General features: G+C 49.4%; 1 protein-coding gene across 1 annotated transcript; it reads right to left on the reverse strand.

Annotated features, from left to right (window-relative positions):
• Positions 1-935: 935 nt before the first annotated feature.
• SUPT6H (SPT6 homolog, histone chaperone and transcription elongation factor) lies at positions 936-23,829 on the reverse strand (the record flags this gene model as incomplete). Its single annotated transcript, XM_079724985.1, has 36 exons — positions 936-1,693; positions 1,954-2,141; positions 2,611-2,777; positions 2,874-2,951; positions 3,357-3,469; positions 5,205-5,329; positions 5,502-5,615; positions 6,172-6,410; positions 6,811-7,006; positions 8,791-8,931; positions 9,846-9,988; positions 10,423-10,570; positions 11,100-11,307; positions 12,438-12,565; positions 13,545-13,712; positions 13,791-13,928; positions 14,218-14,353; positions 14,602-14,678; positions 15,479-15,596; positions 15,708-15,847; positions 16,258-16,453; positions 16,654-16,808; positions 16,981-17,131; positions 17,218-17,347; positions 17,812-17,910; positions 18,067-18,215; positions 19,111-19,253; positions 19,455-19,544; positions 19,897-20,013; positions 20,261-20,362; positions 20,857-21,130; positions 21,762-21,846; positions 22,086-22,278; positions 22,608-22,684; positions 22,783-22,941; positions 23,721-23,829. The coding sequence occupies 36 exons, from the start codon at positions 23,827-23,829 to the stop codon at positions 1,507-1,509; spliced, it is 5,181 nt and encodes a 1,726-aa protein (XP_079581111.1). The 3' UTR covers positions 936-1,506.
• Positions 23,830-23,938: the final 109 nt, after the last annotated feature.

Consider the following 23,938-nt stretch of genomic DNA (forward strand, 5'->3'; position numbering starts at 1 on the left):
GGCCTTTTGTGCTGAAGGGAAAGGAACTGAATTCCTGTCAGGAGGCCAGCCCCTTCCCCCAGCTCTTGCCAAAGAACAGCCAAAGGGATCTTGAGTGAAGGAAAGCAAGGCGGGAGCTCTCCAAGTTTGGGCAGCAGTGGCCTTTTCTGACTTCTCTGCTGAGCCCCAAGCAGAGGAAAGGGAGGGGAAAAGCTTTGCTTTCGCAGAGCTGACAGGCAAAGCTGTGAGGTGAAGCCCTAGTAAAGAAACACAGAGAGATCAGTCCAGAACAGAAGAGGCAATGGGGCTGGGGGAAGTGACTAGTCAGCTCTCTTCGCCAGGGCTGTGTGTGGGGGTGGACCAGGTGAGTGGGGGGGCGGCCCATCCTGGGGGAGATACACTTGACTCACGTGGAGGTACTGTCAGAGACCAAGGCCCAGCCGGCAAAAAGGGGAGAGAGAGGTGCAGGGCTCAAGTGGAGACACCCAGATTGACTTGTGGCCTTTCTCCCATGTGCCAGAGAAGACTAGAAGGCACAGCGGATGGGGTGGCTGTGTGTGAGTGTAATAGCAGCTGCTAACATTTCCTGAGGCCTGATGAGGTCCCAGGCACTGGACTTAGCACGTCACACATTCTTTCTTAGTCCTCACAGCTGCCCTGCTGAGCTAGGTATCATCATCTCCATTTTACAGATAAGAAAGCTGGCTTAGAGACAACAGGAACTCGCCCAAGGTCACAGGGCTGGGAAGTGGAGCAGGGATGTGACCCGGCAACGTGGTACAGAAGCCACCTGCTCCTCTCTAAGTCCGTGCCTCTCTGATGGCCTGGAAGAGGGAGTCAAGGGAGCCCTCAGAGCTCCAAACACTGCTTTGAAAGCTCCCCCTCAAGAGCTGGAGAGTTGGGGAGAGGCTTTGCCAAGCGCTCTGTAGAAACACCGTTTATTCAAATGACGGGCAGGAAGCGTGGCAGCAGGGGGTAGGGGCAGCCAGGTGGGGCTGGGCAGGTTAGCACTGCTCCCCTATGTCCCTTGTGATCCTGCTTTGATAGCCATCCAAGCTGTTGGTATCAGGGTCAGAAATACCTTCCCTCCTCTCTCCCGTCCCAAACTGAATAAATAGCATTCCTCTCCCCACGAGAGCTGGGGGAGACTCACGTGCTGAGCTGGTGCTCCGTCACAGCCCAGAGTCAGGTGAGAGCAGAAGCTCACAATGGCTTGTAGGGAGTAGAATACAGAACCGTTCCACTCTCATTTTCTTCTTCCTCTTCTTCCTCCCTGCCACACTCCCTTCCCAGCCTGGTCCCAGGACAGGTGGTCGGTGAGGGCCTGGAGTGGGAGTATCGTTGCCTAGCGTACACTGAGCTCAAGTGCGCAAGGCCATCCAGACTGTCACCCATCCAGGCTGACCACCAAAGAGAACGTCAATTCACTCCACTTTATGGACAGAAAAGGAGGGGCAAGGAGTGAGGCAGTGGGCAGCCAGGCCTCTCCCAGCCTCAGAGGTAACCAGAGTCCTAGGAGCAGGCCCTCTACCGATCCATCTCGTCCAGGAGTGGGGTGGCGTCGCCAGCAATAGACATGGGGGTGCTTTCGATCATAGGGCTGGGGGAGGGCCGAGGTGTCAGCCGCTGCTTCTGTTTCCGCCGTTCTGCCTCCTTCTCCTGCAGCCACTGTTCCGCCATCTTCCCCCAGTCGATGGCTGCATGGCTGTTGGACCTGGGAGGGAGAGCAAGGGCCTTTGAGACTGGGACTCTCTAGAAGAAAGCCTTCCCAGCAATCACTGGTGAGCGTCCATTCTCGCAGAAATGGACCTCACCTCTATGGACAGCAGCCGTGGCCTGCTGCCACACTGTGTTCTTCCCTCTTCTCCCAGAAAGCAGTCCTCCTGGGGACATCACCTGGGTCATGGCTGCCAGAAGATCCAGAGCCCCTCCCTCTACTAATAACCTGTTCTGTGCCACCATCTGTCTACTTACTTTGGCTGCTGCTGCCGTTGCCGGGAGCTGGAGGAGGGCTGGGGCTGGGCCTGGGCGGACTGAGGGGTGGTGCTGGCCTGTAGCTGGTGGTACTGTGGTGTGGTGATGGGCTGGCTTGGGGTTGTGTAGGAGTAGCTGGGGGTCATTAGTGGCGTGGCCACCGGCTGCTGGGCTGGCGTCGGGAACACCTGGAGAAGGGTGAACAGTTGAATCGGGATGGGTTTTGTGCTTATTTGGTTTTCCTGTGAATTTCTGGCAAGCTGAAAATTTGGGCTCCGTCCAGAGCCTTCCAGCTGACCCTCTCCTGAGCAGTGTGTGGTTCTGAGCAGCAGAGGCAGGCCAACACGATGGGACCTGGCACAACAGGGTGCACCCTTGACCACTTGAGGTTGCTAGAGGCTTGAGGTTTCTAAAGATCCCCAAAGACTCTGTGGAAAGGTCAGAACTTCTCTCATTCCCTTTCCCCTTAAATGGGCCTGAGAAAAAGGAACATCTGCTGGAGACAGTTCCTAATGCTGTGGTAGCCCCCTCTCCTTATGAAGGCCCTCGTGGTGGGCACTGCAGAGGCCAGTCTATGCACACAGGCTGGTAAAGGATGACCGTTCCCTTTCACCCTTCCCCACCCTCTGCAGGGAGCTTCCTCCCCAAGCCACGTACGTGGTAAGCGCTGCTGCCCCCTCCACTGCCGCCATAGCCATACTGGCTGGAGGCCCACTGCGCTGGGGTGGCATTAGGGTTCTGGCCTTGGCCTGTCACGGCAGCAATGGCATTGAACACCTGTGAGGTCATGTTCTGGGGCAGGGCGTTCACAGCCCGTGTCAGATCTGTAAGCACACAGAAGTGGGAGATGGGCATGTTAGAGGTAACAGTCCTTCTAGCTCCATCCCTCTTATCCCCAGTCCCCGGCACGAGCTCCTTACCTGCAAGGTTGATGTTGGCTGGGGTAGCATTGATAGAGGCAGGTGTCCGGGTCCTGCTGCTGCTACTGGGGGTGATGCCTGTAAGAAATGGCCCAAATTATGTCTCACCAGAAACCTACTTCTGGTTTTACAACTGGGGGGCTGGGAGAGGTACTGAGGTGGGTGGAAAGAAGGGAAGCTGGGGGGATTCCCTGGCGGTCCAGTGGTTAGGACTCTGCGCTCTCACTGCTGAGGGCACGGGTTCAACCCCTGGTCGGGGAACTAATATCCCATAGGCCAGGCGGTGTGGCCAAATAAATATATAAATTAAAAAAAAAAAAAAAGGGAAGCTGTACAGGCAAAGTGGAAGATGGAATAGGAATTAAGAGAACTACAATGACAGCCTAGGCCTCAGCCCCTCCTATAGAAGGCTAGTGATTATCTTGACTCAGCACTTAGGTGTCCCTCAACCACACTCCAGAAGTCAGAGAGAGTAGAACTCACCTGGTACAGGATCCTGATAATGATCCTTAAACCATCTGAAAAGGCCATTCACAGTCGGGAAGATTTGGCCCCGGTACCGGAATCCTTCTGGAGTCACTGTTACATATTCTATCCTGGGATTTTGGGAGGAAACATACATCAGATACCACTTGTGGCCAGCTGTTAAGAGAGCGGCCAGAGCAGATTTCCACCATGTGAAGTAGCCACACTGGGTGCTGGGGGAAAGGAGAGATAAAAGAGCCAGTCCCTGACCCTGTAAAAGGAGGCTGCACTCTGGGTGAGGTGAGGAGGGCACAGCAGAGTCCAGGCAACACCAGAAGTCAGCAGCCCCTGGTGTGCTATGTTCAGGCTGCCAGAATAAGCCTTGCTGGGGGCTGGGCCACCGTCCTGCGCTGCAGTATGTTGGCAGCACACTGCAGGTGAGGGTTACTGAGATCACAGAGTGTCAGGGTTGGGAGGGGCCTCCCAGGGCAGCAAAGCACAGCTCCCCACGAGCCGGAATCTGGAAGTGCTTCTTGACGGTGGTTGGTCTGCCCTTATTTAACACTTTGCCAGAGCAGAGAGTGGATCAGAGGATGGGCTCTGGGTTCAGACCCAGTCCTTGTTCCAGTTTTGTCTCTGCCACTCATCACCTATATGGCTTTGTACCAAGTTACTAAACCTGAATCTCAGCCTCATTTGTAAAATGAGGATAACAGCACTTAAACCCATAGCGTGGGTATGAGGAATAAATGAGACAACACATAAAGCCCTTATCACAACACTTAAAAACAAGCTGTGCTCAATAAAGGATAGCTGTCAACAGCCAACAGCCAACAGTCAACACTAAGTATGGCAATGTGCTGACTCATATTAAGCTGAAACCTGCTTCCTAGATCTTCTACCCAACTGTTGTTCATTCTGCACCGCAAGGAGTTTGTGCCCCTTTCCACGGGACGCTATCATGCTGCCTCTGCTCCTGGTTAAAGTCCCCTGTTTGTTCAATTGTTCCTCATGGGATAGTTTCCAACCGCCACATGGCCCCGGCTGCTATCTTATGGAAGCATGCTGGTGAGTCAGAAAAGGCTTCTCAGAAACAAGCGCAATATTGCGGAAGTACCCACGATGGTGCAGGGTCCAGAGTCCAGAGCTTCTTGTCCTCTGGCCTCTGAGCCCCTCCTAATAGAGCCCACACTGTGCATCATGTGCGAGCAGTACAGGACTAAGAGCAGAAAGGCACAGGCCGTGGCCAAGGACCAAAGGGAGGATGGGGGAGTAGAGAAGGCTAGTATGGCTATCAGTCTGGGTAACGGACACAAAGAAAGCAGGCCTAAGGAAATCAGACTTTGTCTGATGCAGGGTGAACAAAGGAGGGACTCAGATAGAGGAATACCTAGGAAGGCCAGCCTGTCAGTCATACACAGAAGGGAGCGGAGCAGGTTGGTGACCGGAAGAGATGCCTTCCTGACCTATCCCCGTTCAGCACAGGCTCACCACAGCAACGGTGAGCCACCGTGTGCTGAAAAGCCCTGGTGAGGGAGAAGCAGAGAGTGGAAGGAGTGACCAGTGTGTTGGCCCCCATCTTTGCCAGTCAGGTGGAGAGAGCGTCTGGTGATTTCTGTCACTCTCTGGGAGGGAGAAGAGGTGAAGGGAACTCCTTTTCACAGGGTTGATTAAAGCACCTTTCTTATTCAGTCTGCCTTTTGCCTCTAAATCATCACCCTCTTTCCCCACCTCCAACCTCCACCTCCACTCTAAACAGATAAGAGGAGAAAGGCAATCAAGCAGAACCAGAGAGAGTACTGTTTGGGGGCCTGCTAGCCTATCTGTGGACCCCAGTGGCAGCACCTTCTCAGCACCAGTGCTCACCTGGGTTTACCCCGGGGCTGGTATCCCAGTAGGAACTTGCCGGGCAGTTCCTTGCAGGCACAGATGAAATAGGGAATGAAGGTGGGCTTCTCCTTCTTAGTTTTGATGAGCAGCTCCTCTAATTTCTGGGGGTAGAATGAGGGGGAGAGGTTGGGATAGCAGCATGCTTGGTACACAGTGTCTGGCTCACACATGATGTACACCTCCTTCACCAGCTGAGCATCCCCTACACTGAAGGGAAACCATACATCCATAAGTGACTGGGAGGTGTCATCCCTTGCAGGGCCCTGGGCTCACCTTACGGTCCCCACCACTGCAGTCCTGATAATACTTGTGGTTCAGAAGGTCCCGGGCAAAGGATGCCATAGGCTGAACATAACGGGCAACAATCTCATCCAAGTCTTCAAATTCCTGTGGGAAGAAAAAGGCCCCGACTGTCATATCCAGAGCTGAGATTCAGCCTTCCATCAAATCCACTTGGAAGAGAACCCACTGGAGGGGAGGAACTTCCCAGCCCTGCTGCAGCCTCACTCTGCTGCAAAGTCCCCTCAATTTATCCATCTGTTTGAGTCATGCCCAGATTTATTAGCTTACAAGGCACAAAAATCCTTTAATTCATAACTTTAGTTCTCCCTTAGTGCTTGGGAACAATAGGGGGCTCCATAAAATTCCTCTCCACTGAAAACAGGACAAAGAAATTTGGTGTGTGTGTGTTGTGCACGAAGCGCTTGCATGTGTATTTTCTCCTCTTCCTCCAGAGGTTCTCTAGTCTATTTTAAAATCTGGAGGACAGGGAAAGAAGTGAAAAATATACAAAACTGATATCAAATTACTCATTTCATAACCAACCTCCTGTTTTGTTGCTCTGTGTAGCTAAAATACAATGCATACCAGTAACTAAGGTGAAAGTGGTTTGTTTCTGGAAGCGGGAGTGGAGATGCTAGCGCAGGCAGGGGCTGCCTCTCACCTCACTGTTGATCCACAGGGTGGCTCCCAGGCTGAAGGCATTTTCCTTGCCCTCTTCCCGCACATCCACGTGCTGGTATATGCCGTCACTGACCTTCCAGGTCACTGTCAGGTGATTTTCACCCTTGCTGCTCGGTCGGATGATCACGTCACCCTGGTCCATGGTCTCCATCATTTTTTCTGCTTGCTTAAAATTTATATTATAGAAGGACGGGTGTGCAATCACTCGCTTGATATATGCTGAAGAGAGCAGGAAAGAAGTATAGGTCAGGTGATGGGACTGGGAGCCAACAGCCATGGGACAGGCCATGGCTTAATTTCTGACCCACTACTGAATTCTGAGACTCTTTCACCCTCTCTGGGCCTGGATTCTCTGATATGAATGATATGTTAACCTGGGCTCCTGGGTGCTGAGAGAATGAAGCTTTAAGAGTCACAGTGCATTAGCAAAGAAAATGTGACCCAAGAAGACCCCAGCTTCCAGCCCTGCCAATGGCTCCCTTTCATGATGCCTCTGGGTCTCGGCACCTCAGAGCTGAGCGCTCGCTCCCACTGGGAAGCTGAGCAGTCAGCAGTGCACCCTGCACAGGGAGAGCTGCCAGGACCTGGGGTGCACAGGCATGGTCGTGGGCACACTCACTGGTCCGCTGTTGCTTCCGTTTCATGTCCTCCTCCTGCTTGTGGTCTGCTGCTTCAGCGTCAAAGTCATAGTAGGTGTCCTTGGGCAGTTTCCACTCGTTGTTCCTGTCCATGAGGTCTGAGGTGCGGCAGGTCAGGTCTGCACTGAACTTCTCGATGTCGATCTTCATGATGCGGCAGTGAACAGTCATTCCCACCTAGATCCACAGAACATTTGAGCTGGAAGGGACAAAGATGGTCTAGCCCGATGCCCTATTTTACACGTGAGAAAAGCAAAGTCCAGGCAGAAAGGTGGAGTGACTGCCCAAAGCCAGCCAGCTACTGAGTGGCAGATTAGTAGGAGTTCAGGGTTGAGTTTCGTCTGCAGACTACAGTCTGTGCCCTGTACTGATGCCTCCCACTCTAGGCAGAAAAACCAACTGAAGCCTCCTGGGACATATTCTGTCACTGGTAATATTCCCTTTTCTCATAAGGCTGCCTAATTGTTGCTGCTAGGATGTGATCCAAGTCTGGCTGCCCTTTTTGGAGGGAAAGCAAAGTAGTAGCTATTTTCTGTACTTTACCCCTGATTTGAGCCCTTCTGTCTAAAGAGTAACAAAACCCAGTCATCTGCATGGCTCTCCTTCTGAAAATCTCCCTAGCTTCATTTACAGGCATACCTTGGAGATATTGCAGGCCAGTTCCAGACCACCGCAATACAGCAGATATCACAATAAAGTGAGTCACAAGAATTTTTTAGTTTCCTGGTACATATAAAAGTTATGTTTACACTATAGTCTACTAAGGGTGCAACACTATTATGTTTTAAAAAATGTACATACCTTCGTTAAAAATTACTTTATTGCTTAAAAATGTTAACCATCACCTGAGCCTTTAGCGAGTCCTAATCTATTTGCAAGACTAACATCAAAGACTACTGATCACAGATCACCCTAACAAATATAATGAAAAAGTCTGAAATACTGTGAGAATTACCACACATAAATGTGTGACACAGAGACACGAAGTGATCAAATGCTGTTGGGGGACCTCCCTGGTGGCGCAGTGGTTGGGAATTCGCCTGTCAATGTGGGGCACATGGGTTCGGGCCCTGGTCCGGGGGGAATCCCACATGCCGCGGAGCGGCTAAGCCCATGTGCCACAACTACTGAGCCCACGAGCCACAACTAGAGAAGGCCCACATGCAGCAATGAGGACCCAATGCAACCAAAGATAAATATAAAATAATAAATAAATTTTAAAAAAATGCTGTTGGGAAAATGGTACTGATAGACTTGCTCGATGCAGAGTTACTACCAACCTTAAATTTGTAAAAACAAACAAGCAAACAAACAAACAGTATCTGCAAAGGTCAATAAAATCAGGTATGCCTGTATTCGGAATGTCTTTCCCCAGCCTTCCTAAGTCCATAGGCTCAGGGGTTCACAACACTTAGAACCAGAGAATTTGGCAGATCTGGTACCAGTTGTATCACTAACAAACCAGCTGATCCTGGAAAAGGCACTCAAATTTCTCTGAAAAAAGAAGGTAGTATTTCCTTCCCCAACAGGCTGTGAGATTTGAGTCAACATGTAAATGTCAAGGGCTGGTATCTAGTGTGTGCATAATAAATGGCAGCTCTGACAAGAGAACACTAGAACAGAAAGGGAGCTTAGCCTTTCTGCTTCACAGCATGTAACGCTGGGCCCTGCGTCCTGCCCGCCGGACTAAACCACAGCTTCCCACACAGGAAGAGAGAGCCCTCTCTCAAAGGGCTGGCAATTTGATGAAATTTCACAAAGGCAGGGCACAAAAGCTGCTCCTCATTCAGACAGACGGTTCTCGCCCTGACTTCACTCAACTGGTTATAAATCCTCCCGAAATGCTCCCCACCAGGAGCCACTGGGAACAGAGCCTAACTCCTGGTGGGGACAGCCCAAAGCCAGCCTGATTTGGGCAGCTGAAAACTGCACCAGAGGCCTTACCCCAGTCATTCACCTACCTTCACTCGCTCCTCCGGCCGCTTCACCACTTTGTCACTGAGGAATTTGGTGGGGATGAAGCCAGTGACACCATTGTCTAGCCTTGTTTTGACACCGATGGCCTGGCCTGGGCATGAACCACTGTCAAAGTGGTTCCAGACCTAAAGAGGGCATCAGGAGAGGAGCTTGATCATTAAGATTCTGGAGATCACACATTCAGAGAAGAGCTGCCAGGAGTGCTGTAATTCATTTTACCATTGACACTGGCATCATGATGTGAGAACACAATGACTTAGCCACCCAGCAACACAGAATTTGAATATTCCCAAAGTTCCTTGACTCGTAACTCATGTTTGGCACCACTGGCCATCAGACCAATCTTTTATGGTAATATAATTTATATGTCCCTCCAGCTACAACTGAAGCCCCTCCCTCCCATTCTGTTCTGACCTAGTGGGCATAAGAAATCTCTGTCAGTCTCCTCAGAACAACTCATTTCAGTGAACCAGGCACACCTTGGCTCTTTATAACCTGGACAAATCTCACCAGCTTCTTTTATTGGGTAAAGTGAAGAAACTGTCTATTTTACAGTCTGCCTAAATAACATTTGAGGATCCAGAAAAAGCTTTCAGGATGGCTTTTATGAGTTCTAACCATGAGAAAAGCAGATGATGTCTAGAAGAATGTGGGAAAAATTAAGACGTGTGTGGACAATGAAAAAATTGAAGGGAGCCTTACAGATACCTTCTAACTAGCATAGGGACACAGTGTCTACACTGTATGTGAGAAATGCATATATCCTCTTGTCTCTACTCTGGTTGAGCTACATCCTCAGGGAACGGGAAACAAGGATTAAGGGTTGAGCGAGAACAGAAAAAACCACATAGATCATTTCTGACTAGCATACAGAGGGACTTCATGTTAGGCCTATATGCATTCCAGCCCTCTTCCTTCTTTGTGTATTCATTTGGTAAAGTGTCATCTAAACTATCCCCATTCTTGGTTCCTTTATAGGGCACTGAGACCATTCAATAAAGGAAATTCAGTGTTACCATGGTAACAATGCAGCATGTACCTCGCTTAGTTCAGGGAAATTGTCCTGTTGACAGAAGGGGCACTGCCATAGCCCTGTCTCATCGTTGCGGATCGCCTGGTCATAGCTCTCACCCTGTGGACGCCTGTGGGCGATGCCAGTGACGTTGCAGATAATGAGCTTTCCTGGAGGAAGGGGAGAGGAGGAGAGGGAAGGGAAGAAGAGAACAGGAAGCAGGCTAAGAGAACTGGAGAGGTAACTCCTTCCCACCAGCCGTTTAGTGACAGAGCTTCTGTCCTAGAGCATCTCCACTGATTTCCTTCACATCCTCGAAAAGGGAGATCTTCCTCTCATTTGATGACAGGAAAATGAGGCCATAAGACTGATCCCATGAAGACCCCACAGCAGCAGGTTAAAAGCATAATCTGACCTTGAACTCAGCTTTGACTCCCAGCTCAGGGCTCTGTAATCTTCTTAAAAGTTTCCCTGGTCTTTCCCACCTACTGTACAAACCTGCCTCATTCTGCTGGAACTGCTGCTTGGTTTGAATGTGTACAGTGAACGCGTCCCCTCACCCCGACATATCCTCCTCCAGCTAAAAAACAGACACAGAATTTACCAATGTAGAAGGTCTCTGGTGTTTCTTTGGTTAACATATTGAAGATTTCCTCTGTGTTGGGAGAGCGATAGGCTGTCCGGAGGTCCTTATACCGACAGCTCAGCTCTGCTCGGATGTCATACAGAGTGATGTGTTTGTCACCATAGCCCTGGGGAAGAAGCCCCCGTCAAGAAGAGCCTTGCAACTGCTCCCCAACTGAGCCATCAGGGGTTTCGATGAAAGAAGTAAGCCAGTTGGCTCCTGTCAGGGTTTCTCTTCTTTCCCCCTAACACTTACTAAAGGACTAAAGGAGGTTTTCAAACTTTTTCTTAGCCATGGAACACTGTTCTGATAAAAATGCCTCACGGAACCCCAATGTGTAAAACAGACAAATGCAAAGCCGCACCACTGGAAAGGAGGAAAGAGGGCCTAGAAGGAAACCCTGCTACTCACCCCCTCCCAGCTCCCTCGCAATGTGCCCCCAACAATGACTACAGCAGTCTCCGAGACGTCCTCGGCTCCTTAATAAGCAGACTGAAAACTTCCTTGAGAAACCCAGTACAGCACGGGGAGGGAGAAGGATCAGGTCTCCTACACTAGCAGTATTAGGGCTTCTCTGAGGACTTGCTGCCTGAGTCTCCTCTCAACCAGGCCACTTGGGATGCTTTCTGTGCCAGCCCTTCTACACTGTCACCCACCTGCCTCTCCAGTTCTTCTGCAAAGGCATCCAAGTCCAGGTCCTTGAGTCGCTCTGGGTTTTCCAAGATCTCCTCAAGGGCCCCTGCAGGGTTGGCATCCTCGGCTGATTCATCATATTCCAGAGCATCCACTGCCATCTTCCTGGCCCACTCATAGGTCTCAGGGTGAACTCGGGAACCATCAAGGACTTCAATATATGAGTCAGTGCTGAAGGAAAGGCAGAAAAGGGGCAGGATATATAACGAGAAGCTTCTAGTAACAACCCAGATGTCCACCAATGGGGAACTGGTTAAATAAACCAGGGTACCTCCATACAATGGAATACTATACAGCCATTAAAAAGAATGAGGTAGATCTATGTGTGCTGACATGGAAAGATGGCCACAATATATTGATACGTGAAAAATGCACTGCAAAACACTATGAACCGTATGATCCCATTTTTGTAGTAAATGGGTAGTTAGTAAATGCATAGCAAAAATAAAATTTAGAAAAGTTGTAGTATACATCAACTTGTCATGGTAATTATCTCTGGGGGGTGGGATTATGGGGGACTTCCACTTTCTGCATAATATTTCTATATGTTGAATTTTATATCATGAACTTATATAAGTCTTATAATAAGATAAAACAAGAAGGGGGAAGAAGACCTTTGAGAATTTGCTGACAGCTACTTTCCCCCATAAAGCCTTCCCAGGCTGGTCTTGCCCGTGCACTCACATGGACCTATGTTATTCGTGGAGTGTTACAGCAAAGCTGGGTGGAAAATGAAGTTTTAGAACTTGAAGCCTATTTCCCCACTGATTTCCATTACTGAATGAGGAGCTATGTGCCCGTGGAAAAGATCCTCCAAAGACTGAGTTGATAACTTCTGGAGAGGAAGAGGTCAATAGTGAAGTCCAAAGTCCAAGTGAATAGAACTTTCTCTCAATAACATCATCTCAAAACATACCAAATCTCTCTCCCCCTTCCTGATGCCTCAGACCCCCACACTGCTTCTCCACTGCCCCTTCTATTCCCACCGTTATCTAGCCACAACAAACCATTAACAACAGAACAAGTATGTGTCTACTGAACCAAGTCTTATGTTTTCTGTCCTTAATTTATAAACTAAGTTGGTTCTTTTTATGTTTCTCTCACAAAAAAGCTTCACATAATTGAACTGATCTTTTCCATAGGTCAGAGGCTCTTGACTAAATAAAGGTTCCTCACCTTTGCTTTAAAACATTTCCTAATTTAAACAGCTTGTGGCCCTTTGACAGCCCTAATCCCTGAATCCCCAAAGCAAAAAAAGCCCAAGAGAATTCCTCTTGGCCCACCCAGGCAGAGGGCATCACCTGTCCCCCAGGGAGGCCGTGTCGATCTTGAGGAAGCCAGCGCAATTCATGAAGACTTTGGGACCCATGTGGCACATGGTGACCAGCTGGGTCCGGCTCTCGAGCCTGGTGTTGTTCTGTTTCAGGATCTAGAAGAGCGGACTAGAGTAAGCTGGAGCAGTAGGCAGGCCCCACCTCCCAGCCTGCTTTCAGGTCTTTGCAAAACACTCCATGATGGGAATTTTGCCGCCACACCCCGATATCTAACTGAGCACTACACCATACTAACTGCTACTAAACAAATTATGTTAAAGAACTACACTATGCCAAGCAAAGATAATACATACCTAATGTATTGCTTCAAAGTTAATGATACAGTCAAGTAGCCACCCCATATTAAGAAAAAAAAAATTACAAATACTCTTGAAGATCACTACATACCCTCCTCTGTATTGAAATCCTTTTTTTCCACTGGGGAAAAAACCCCGACTATCCTGGGCTTCCCTGGTGGCACAGTGGTTAAGAGTCTGCCTGCCAATGCAGGGGACACGGGTTCGAGCCCTGGTTCAGGAAGATCCCACATGCCACGGAGCAACAAAGCCCATGTGCCACAACTATTGAGCCTGCGCTCTAGAGCCTGTGTGCCACAACTACTGAGCCCGCGTGCCTAGAGCCCGAGCTCTGGAACAAGAGAAGCCACCGCAATGAGAAGCCCGCGCACTACAACGAAGAGTAGCCCCTGCTCGCCACAACTAAAGAAAGCCTGAGTGAAGCAACAAAGACCCAATGCAGCCAAAAATAAATAAATAATAAATAAATATATATACAAAAAAACGAAAAGAACCCACTATCCTGAGGTCTGTGTCTAGTACACTCTCGCTTTCCTCCATCTCTTTTAAATCATGGCTCAAGTTATCTTTTCCATGAGCCACCACTGTACAGTAGTGAAGACCATGACTGTGGCCACCTGGTCTGAAGTCTGACTCTTGACTCTCTCTAGCTGGATGACTCTAGGCAAGAGGTAAAGTGCCTTTACCTCTTTGACCTTGGTCTGCCTGTCAAAGCATATTGGCAAAGTAAAGGTTCAATGAAATAGAACTTTTCTTTTTTTCTTTTTTTCAATCCTACCTTTAGGAGATGGGTCCCTTTTCGAGGTCCCAGGCCACAGACATATTGAATTAAGGCCTGGCTGTAGGGGTGGGCAATGGCACGGTTGACATCAACTCCAACCTCATTGACTCGGTTGATAAATTCACAGTACAACGCGTTGAGCAGCTCTTCTTTCACCACATGCTCCTGTCGACACACAGCAGGCAGGGATAAGGTTATTGTGCCACTCTGTCCACTTGGGCCTATCTGTCAAATCCTACTCACCTGCAAGGGGTGAAACTTGAGGCACAGGATGTCTTCATCAGAGCTGCAAACCTGGGCAAATTCAATCAGAGGGTCCTGGATACGCCGGGCCAGGGAGACTGCCTGTCTCAGCACAGGAGGGTAATCCCGGAACTCTGCCTAGAGTCAAACGAGGGTCAGCAGGGCCATATATTCTCCTCAGCTCTAACAGCAAGAGGAAATCCAAACCGCCTGGCTTTTTAAGTCAGTTTCTCTTCTCTGGGACCATTTTTCCTGGGACCAATTTAATCTCTGGGGCTCTCTGAACCATGACTGGCACAATGGAGATCCTCTGCATAGGTAAGTGAGCAGGTGCAATCCTGTGCCCCCATAATCTTTGTTTCCCCAACTCCCTGGGATTGATAGCTCTTGCCTGGGCAGGGCCTAAGGGTGGGGGCTCCAGCATTACCTCTGATTTCTTGCTGTTCATATAGAGAATGGCCAACTCATTGTCAATCAGCTCCACCCCAATAGAGGACAGCTGTTGACCTTGGTCCAGCTCATGCACAATGCGTTTCACATCCTCAATCAACATCTGGGCGTCCCTGGAGGAATGAGGGGTGCTGGTCAGGGATATTTCTGGACAGTTTCTCAGGGATGAACAATCTCATGGCTCGGAGTGGGGGAGGAGAGAACTTTGAAGACAAAGAGGTACAATATCCCCAGGGATATCCCCTGGGGATGGGGATATTACCAAGGCTCTACACAGGCGCATGCCTACTCTGTAACAGGGACGGAGCAGGTTCAACAATAAAGGATGAGTGACTTTAAGCCAATCCCCTGGTATCCCTACCTGTTCTCTCCTGCAACTGTCACCACATGAGGCTTTTTGTTCAGGAGGAATTTCTTTAGAGTTTCAATGTCTTGAGCCTGGAGTGAAAGAAAATTGGAGCTGAATGACTTTGAGGATAGGGAGATTTCAAGCACTTCTCTCTCCCTAAGTAGTTTGAGACCTTACAAGACCACAGAACAATGATGCAGCACACGTTGTCAAACTGGAAGACAAAACGAGGGGACTAGGACCTCTAGTTTGAATATTGTACTTTTGTTAATATTTCCTAAGATTATTACACTTCTGGCTTATGCTTGAGTTGTGGTTAACTAAACATACTTAGGTCTTTTTTAACATAAACCACTGCCTGGCAGTCAAGACTATTCTAATCTCCATTTTAAGATTTTTCTTTCTTTTTTTAAAGAGCTGTTTGTTCAAAATTATTTTTTAGAATGGAGCTCTGTCAATAAAATTGAAAGACACCTTTACGCTAAAAAAAATCAGACGCATATACATGAGATGAATTCAAATTTCTCTTCCCCTGGTAGAAACACAAATGCTAAAGCAGGGAAAAGATTGGCTTAATGCCACAGTGGCTTTCAGCTCCTGGAACAAGCTGACCCAGATGCTGGTAAAAACAGAGGCAGTTATGGCAGCTCCCAGAAGCACATAAAGCCTAGGAACTGGCTTCAAGCCAGAAGGAAATTCTGCACTAGAACTTGAGTGCCATCTACTGCCTACAGAAGTGAGACTTATCCCAGGACTTAAGAGGTCAGGGACCAGGTCAGAGATAATCAGGGTCTTGCACGGGATGTTGCTTAGACCATAAACTCTTATCCCCACTGAATTATAAGATGTGCTCAAGATGTACACGTGGTAACCTGTCCTAGTCACTTGCCTTCTTCTCCCGTTCTTCCTCTCTCCACGCAGTCCGCCGTTTGGTAAAATGAGGCAGCCGGAGGAAGTCTGTCACTTCTCCTTCACCGTTGACCAAGGCGCAGAACACAGGGTGATCTCTGCCAGCCCGACAGAAAAAGAACCGGGTGATAATCAGCAACATGAGGATACGAGTAAGAGAAGAACGAGACTAGGGAGACAGATAAGGGTGATGCCAGACAGGAAGTTACCTGGCAGAGGAGAAAGCAATGCCTAGGACTCGGATGCCCTTCCCTTGGTTCTCATCCATAAAGTCATCATCTTCCTCTACCTGTTGATCCGGCCGGTAGGGTGCCACCCTCAACCAGTTGTAGAGCTTCCGACTACAGGCCTGGGGAAGAGGCACACCAGTCACTATGGCCAGCAGGCCCGCCAAGTATGTTAAGGAAACAGATGCAGGCACACATTTGCAAAGGTCATATTTATAAGCATGCACATTCCTAGCCCTCGGCACGCTTACAACCTGAAGGCGTACTTTGCTTTTAGAAATAGGAGAGTACACAGAGGCCAGTCGTATAAACAAAGAATATGTGTATGCAGTGGGGGAGGGAGGGAAGAGGCTCTTCAAGTGGGGAGGTCTTGGAGTGACCCGTGACCTTGTTTGCACTCCCTCTTCAGGTTATGCTATGTCTGCCCCCAGTGTTTCCCCATTAGCTACAGGACAGCTATTAAGGGGTGCCTTCACTCTCAGCTCTAGCTTGGGGAAATCATAGACTAAAGATCACGAGCTCCTGTCCTCACCTTTATGACATATTCTTTGGCTTCGGCCAGCAGCTTGTTCTTGAGCTCTTTGGCCATCTGCACGTACAGGAACTGCTGCAAAGCTCGCTCGATGGCCATGGTGCGCTGCCGATTCCACTCCTGCACCTGGTGGCTGAACTCATCTCGGTAGTAAAATTGTTTGATTTCTTCAAAATATGTCTGGTCATTGCCATAGCTGAGGAGAGACAACACTGTGGTGTCAGGGACAGAGAAAAGGTGATGCCCAAATGCCCTTGAACACTGGGAGTGACTAAGCCAGGGACGGTGGCTTGCTCAGTTCTGAAAGTGTGGTTCACATTCCTGAGGGACCCCTCCTTCCAACAGACTACTGACCAAGCCCTTCCCAAAGAGCCCCCAGCCCAGAGCTTTGCTTACCCTTCCACCCCCTTCATATCTATACTGATGTCAATGGTGAGCAGCCCTTCATCTTCAGCCAGGCATATCTTGAGGAACTGGTCATCTCTCAGTTCCTTAACAGGCTTGTTCTTTAAGTACTTGAAGGAGTAAGCGTAGTGGGCTTCATCCACATCCTGTACACAAGAGGGAATCATCAGTCAACAGACAGACTGGGCTTGACCCTTGGAAAAAAGACCGACTCTCTGCTCTCAGGCAGACAGCTCAGCTAAGTGTGAAGGCAAGAAACTCACTTCAATCAAACAGAGCTGGACCACATGCTAGATCAAAGCCCCTCAATTGGCTTACCTTTCTACCTTTCTTGGTGGGGGTTATATTGAGCTTGGCTCTCTCCTGGAAAGTTTGCCTCAGCACCTGCCGGACAAGGGGCTCTCGGGCAATCTGCAGGGCTACCATGTAGCGGGCACCTTCCAGCACAGCTTCTGGTGTAGGGAACTGGCTGTAGGGAAAAAGGAGGAGCTGCAGGATGAGGACATCTTTGCCCTCAGGTCCCTCCTCCTGCCAGCCACCTACTGCAATGCCTACCTGCAAACATAATCCTTGGCCAGCTCCAAGGGCTCTGCAGGAAACTGCTCCGTCTCATGCCTCTGGTAACTGTCCCGGAGGTTTTCCCCAAATTGCTCAGGAGTAAGCCCAAACTTTTTGGCCAAGCCATCTAAAGCAAACCAGGAGGGTGAAAGGTGAGCCAACAGCTGGGCCCAGCAACCTCTTGGCTTTCAGTCTAGAGCAGCAATTCTGGGCATTAGACTTTAAAGGGATCACGAATGAGCAGGAGCAGGATGTCTTACAGTGAACAGTGAAAACGCTGACTTTAAATACCTAACAGGCTGTCACAAAGCAGAAAAAATAGAAATTTTCTTTGTGACTACTGGGGTCAGAACTAAGGTGGAAGTTACCATTTAGTAAAAGAACTTCCCAAAGATAGGATGAACTCCCTCTCTCTGATCATGTGTTTCCCACTCCTTCAGGAATTATGGGAGAGGCTGGACCATTCTTGTGGCATGGGTGTGGGTCATGGGAGCAAGTGTTAGAAGTGGATTGGTGACTCATTCAGATGTCCTTTAGGTCCTCTTCCTACCTACCAGTGACTACTGGGGAACATACACAGCTCGTTTTTACCTAGCCCAGCGCTCTGGCAGATGGTGTACATATCTCGGCGGGAAGCCTGCTTGAGCTCTGGCCCTCTCTGCTCCTCATCTTCTGCCTCCTCACCATCACCTGGGAAGAAAACATGAGTTAGTCCTCTGGTTTCCGGTTTCCAATCACTCCCAAGGATCTGACACATGTAGAGAAGCCCCGAAGTGTAATCGGCCAAGGAGATCCTTGGAGAGGCCATGGCCACCAAGCCTCTAGGTTTTCTCTTCCAACACTCACCTTCCTCATCTCCCTCTTCCCTTACACGCTTTAGCTTCTTGCGGCTGGCCTTGGCGGCATTCTGCATCTTGGGGATGTCACGACCATAATAAAGCAGGAAATGATTGTAGACATCTTTCAGTTCATCCATTGATTGTACATCCTTGAGCCTGGAGGGAAGAGACATAAGACCTCAATTGTCACAGAGGAAGGGTATACCCCAGTTTCGCTACAAGAGGTCCAATTCTCATGAGGCAAGATCCCAACTAGGATGAGTACCCATATTTTCCAATTATTAAAGACATGCAATGGCCCCAGACCATGACTTAATTGCAATCAGGTTTCTTTTCTTTTTTTTTTTTTTTTTTTGCGGTATGCGGGCCTCCCACCGCCACGGCCCCTCCCGCCGCGGAGAACAGGCTCCGGACGCACAGGCCCAGCAGCCATGGCTCACGGGCCCAGCCGCTCCGCGGCACGTGGGATCCTCCCGGACCGGGGCACGAACCCGCGCCCCCCGCATCGGCAGGCGGACCCCCAGCCACTGCGCCACCAGGGAAGCCCAATCAAGGTATCTTAAAGGCAGAATATGTCAAACAAGTGGTGGCTGGTGGTTGTTAGAAAAGGCAACAAAAAAGGAGAGGCAGACGAGGCAGCAAGTCTCCAGTTCAGAGTCCTTGAGACGGTCCTTGTCCTTCTTTCCCAGGTTCACGCCGCTGGCCACTAAAATCACCTGCTCCCCACCCACACCCCTCTCTGATGCCAGGCTCACCAAGCTACTTTCTGGTTGTAGTTTGGTTTCCCATGTAGCTTTCCACACAGGGAACATGTAAATAAGCAAACATGATTATCTGATCCTCTAAACCTTTTATACCAAGATGGATAAGTAACAGGAATTTCCCTGTCAGAAAGATCACTTCTGACGTGCTGATAAGTTGGGATTTTAAGGAACGGGTCCCGTGCTGAGAATTTTGCAAGGTTATGCTGCTCTGGGGTGGGGGTGGAGGGGCGGGGGCCTGCCTTTGGTGTGAGGGCTCCCTGTAATGGAATAAAGCCTGCATATGCTACCTCTCCATGTCGGTGGTGTCCAGAGCCCGGATGCCATCAGCAAGGGGCTTGTCAGGGTCAGCAGAGATTTGCTCGTACTGGTAAGCCTGCATCTTCTCAAACAGCCGTGTTAGGTTCTCCTTACGGATCCTCAGCTGGGTCCACTAGGACAAGACAAAGCAGGAGTAAGGGATGGTATTCAGCCTTGGACACCCAAGACCATGCTGTTCCTTACCAGGAGACCCTGGGGGAAGCCTGACAGGGTCTGGGCTGCCACCTGATATGTACAGGAGAACTTGGGTCCCAGTAGTGGTGGTACCCAGTCCAGCCCTCAACCCCTTGAGCGGCATGGATCCCTATATTACCTTTTCATCCCACTGCCACACCCTCCACAGGTCATTGATATGCAACTCGGGCTCCACATACTCCTTCCGGTAGAAAGCAATGAAAGGCACCTAGAGGGGCAAGGAGGTGGCAGTCAGCCAGAGAGGAAAGATCTGCAAGGACCCCCTTTGCTAGAGGAATAAACAGCTCCAGGAAATTCAACAGCAGGAGGCTGGGCCTCCCTCACAGGCCCATCCAGGACACATGCTCTCTCCCCACCTCACCCCGCCCCGGGGGAAGATAATGCTGCAAATGGGGTAGCACTGTTCTCTTGATCACTAGAGTCTATGGTCCTCATGCTTCTTGAGTCAAGGGACCACTGCTGCGGACAGAAGGGGGCTCCCCACCTGGCTTAGGGAGCCACCTTTTCCATCACCCCCGGTGAAGTTCTAACCAGTGGGCCACTAGAGCTTGAGGTGCTACCTCAAAATGCTGATTTCGCATGAAGCCCAGGGCCTCTTTAATCTTCTGAATCGTGCTGGGCCCTTTTCGACTGAAGCTGCTGGTTGGCTGCCCTCGGTCTAGGTAATCACAGCTTTCCTACAGTCAGAAGAAGAAAGAAACAGCAGTGACACCATTACTTGCTCTGTCTTACCACCCACAAAACGGCTTCTTGTCACGGGATGATCTTCTCAGATTAAATCTAGAAAAATCTCCCTCACATACCCGCACACACGTGCTATTCTATACCAGGCCCACAGATGTCTGGGGCAGGGGAGAAGCAGCTCCTCATCCTAATGAAGTAGCTCCTGGTTCATGTCAAAATATAGCATCTTTTTTTGGGTACCTGCAGAGAAATGGTTGGTGTGGCAAAGGCATTCCTGTAGATCCAGTCAGCCTCTTCTTCCAGTTCATCATCTTCAGCCCCCTTGACGGAGATGGAACGGAGCTGCAGGGGATAAGGCATCAGCATGAGACTGACTTTATCTTGTATCTCACGTAGCAAAAACATGCACTACTTCTGGACAAAAACGTGTGCTCCAGAGGCACACGTTTCCAGTACCTGGAAGAGTGTTGTCTGGCAAGAAGTAGGCATGTCATGTATTTGCTCAAGAAAGAGTGCTATTTTAGGAACCATAAGCCACCGGAGAGTCTATGTTGAGCTAGACTTCCTGTACGCCTAGTCAGATGGGGTTCAAAGCTGACTTCCTGTATACCATTTTTAGGTTTTTTTTGGCTGCGCTGCCCCAACGAGGGATTGAACCCACGCCCCCTGCAGTGGAGGCATGGAGTCTTAACCAGTGGACCGCCAGGGGAGTCCCCCTATATACCACTGCTGTTAGATTGTTGCTAGATTGTTTCTCTGCTATAACTCTTGTACCAAGGAGGCTCAGGGCAGTTGATGACCGTTCAGCAGAAGGACAGACACTGGTGCTTCCTTACCTGGAACCTCTCAGGCAGGTCAGTAGCTCGGATTTCATTGTCCTGATCTGTGAGGTGGCTGCTTTCCAGCTCACTGGGCTCATACATCTCGAAGATGCTCTTGCGGCTCACACGTTTCTTGGTGGTCTTCTTGGGGCGCACTCGGATCTCGCCCTCAGCCTCATCATCCTCATACTCATACTCTTCCTCCAGTTCTTCATCATACTCATTGTATTTCTCAAATTCGTCATAGTCAAAGTCCACACCAAAAATCTCCTGGGCTTCTTGCAGGGCCCTGTGGGTGAGAGCAAAAGGCAGCTGGCCCAGATTCCAGTGAGAGGAGACAAATGCAGCCCCTGCAGAGATCCTGTACCTACCCCAAGGGGACTAAAAAGGTTAAAAGAAATGTAAACAAAAAAAGCATAGTCGCTGCAGAGGAAAGGCTTAGCTGGGGGATATTTCTAGGGAAACTATTATTTATTGAGATTAAAAAGCCCATCTTTGGCACGTGCCAGTGACAAGGATCAAACAGCAACAGGGCACATGGGTTCATATCACGCTCAGTGAATCCATCTTCTGCTAAGACATTATAGTATTCCCTCAGAGCAAAAGCTTTCTTCTAACAAAATTATATTTAGAAGACTAATAAATAAATGAACAAGGAGCTGCAGGTGGAAGAGAGAGGCTGGATCCTTGCCTGTGTGTGCCTCCACCCTCATCCCACCATGGCCCTTGAATGCTGAGAGAGCTATCAGAGCTTCTAGAAACAGTCTGACATCACTGCCTGGTAAAGGATATTAGAGGCAGGGGAAGCAAAATGGCTGAGAGCTGACTGTTCCATTTTTAGCAGAGGCCTCTGACCTCCTCCCCCCGGCCTGGGTCCACTCAGATGCCCGTATCACCACCTCGCACCAGACCCCACTCACGCATCAGTGTATCCAGGAAGCTTCTTCCGCCACTTAGGTTTTTTCAGTGGTTGTCCATCATCATCCACAATGAAGTCGTCAATGTCTGGATAGGGAAGGGAAAGGTTAGTGCCCAGAGGCAGGGGATGAGCCAGGACTGAATGGCTTTAGTTCCTACTGTAGGAGTGGTCGGTGAGGAGAAGAGGGGACAGGTTCCTGAAAAGGAACTTCTTTGTGTCAAATGCTGGGGGCCAGTAGCTGGACAATGGTCTCCCATTCTATTGTTCGGGGTAGGAAATCCCAACACCCCGCCCCAAACTGGCTTCCCTGCCTAATGCCACATACCTGACTCTTCATCATCTTCCTCCTCCTCCTCTGGAGGAGCCGTGGAGACCTCCATGGCCTCCTGCCCTTCTTCCCCTTCCCCATCCTGAAAGATCTCCTCTGCAATGGCTTCTTTTTCATGCTCCTCCTTGCCATATTCCTCTTCGTCATCGTCCTCATCATCTGACATTTTTTTGACACGTCGGTATTTTTGCTAGGGGTGGAAAACCTGCCTCGTCAGGGTCTGAGGGAACTGGCATAACGATCCCTGCTTTCCCGTCTCACTCCTATTTTCCCACCCTATCTATACTGACAAGGGAGATGGGAAAGAACACATCAAGTATGCCCCAAGGCCCGCTCTTGAAACTTTGACAAGCCTTTAACAGGCACCCAGAACTGGCTCCACAGCACAATGATACTGAGCCACTTTCTCCTCACTGACATTCCCCAAACTGTTCTGGATGTGCCTCCTCCTCCCAGAGTCACTGAATTTCAAGGGCTTCTTCCTTCACCCCCAAGGACATAGACAAAAAGGGCACTTACTCCTCTTTTGACTTTGACACCCAAATTCTCCTCAATGAGATCAAAATCATCATCCTCCAAGCGGTCGTCAAAAGATGCTAGAGAAGACAGGGTGGTTGCCCATGGTGATGGGGAGGCCCCTTCTCCACTGTGACTTCCACCCCACCCTCACCTGACCTAAGGAGAGGCTACTCACTGCGTTTTCTCTTCTTGTGGCCAACATCATCTTCTGAATCACCAGAGTCACTACCCTCATCCTCCTCCCCTTCATCTTCATCATCATCGTCATTGATAAAGCCTTTCAGGTTTCCTTGCTCATCCTGATCATCTAGGTTCTCCTCCTCCTCCTCCTCATCTGGAAAACATGCATGTTTGAGGCATGCAGTTTGGGAAATAGGCTGGAGCTGGCGCAGGGCCACCTGCTTAACTGTTATTTCTCACCTGCTCTGAACCTAATGACCTGGATGCCATGTTAACTCTTCTGCCTCATCTAAAGATACAAAAAACATGACCACTGACTTAAAGCAGCTTCTGGAAAGGAATATCTCTTTTCTACATTCACCATCTGTATTTAGGCAAGATGAGCTTCCTAATTACTTTGGCTCGTCAAAATCATTACTAGAGGCTTTACAGCCACCAGTAACCTTTGTTTTCCTCTCAGTTTATAAACTCAGTAGCTATATTCCTTCTTTCATCCATAATGCTTTTCATGAAGCTTGCATTTTCCTTTCTGTCTCTAAAGCCATTTCATGGTTCCACTCTGCTGATGATCCTAATGGTTGGATTTGGACAGAGAACTTGGAAACTGGGTACATAAATACCAACAATGCTAAGTCTCTAAAAGAGCGAAACACTACCTATGTATTTATTTATTGGTTTACTGTCTGTCCCCTCCCACTAATGTAAGCTCTACGATAGCTGGGACTTTATGTTGTATTCCTAGTTCTAGGTACAGTGCCTGGCATACAGCAGACAGATGTTCAGTAAATATTTTCTATGAATGACTGAAAATTCTCAAGCTGGTACCTCATGTGTGATAACTTCTGTGCTCAGCCTGAGCCTCTCATCAGCAAGAATCCAACTATCCAAAGCTTAGCAATACTGGGGAGAAGCTTGAGGCTGGGGCTTCCTCACCGTCATCCTCCTCTTCTACAAATTTCTTGGTGACCCGGGGCACCACCTCGCCTTCATCATTGTACTCTTCCTCTGATTCCTCGGCCTCGCTTTCCACAAAATCAGACATTGCTGCAGCTTCTCACGGCCTGCCTGAAGACGACTAGGGAAGGAAAGGAGTGGGGGATAAAAAATGAGACAGAGAACCTTTAAACATTTCCACAAAAAGCATTCAGCTA

Source organism: Hyperoodon ampullatus (assembly GCF_949752795.1).
Source record: "Hyperoodon ampullatus genome assembly, chromosome: 19".
Lineage (NCBI taxonomy): Eukaryota > Metazoa > Chordata > Mammalia > Artiodactyla > Ziphiidae > Hyperoodon > Hyperoodon ampullatus.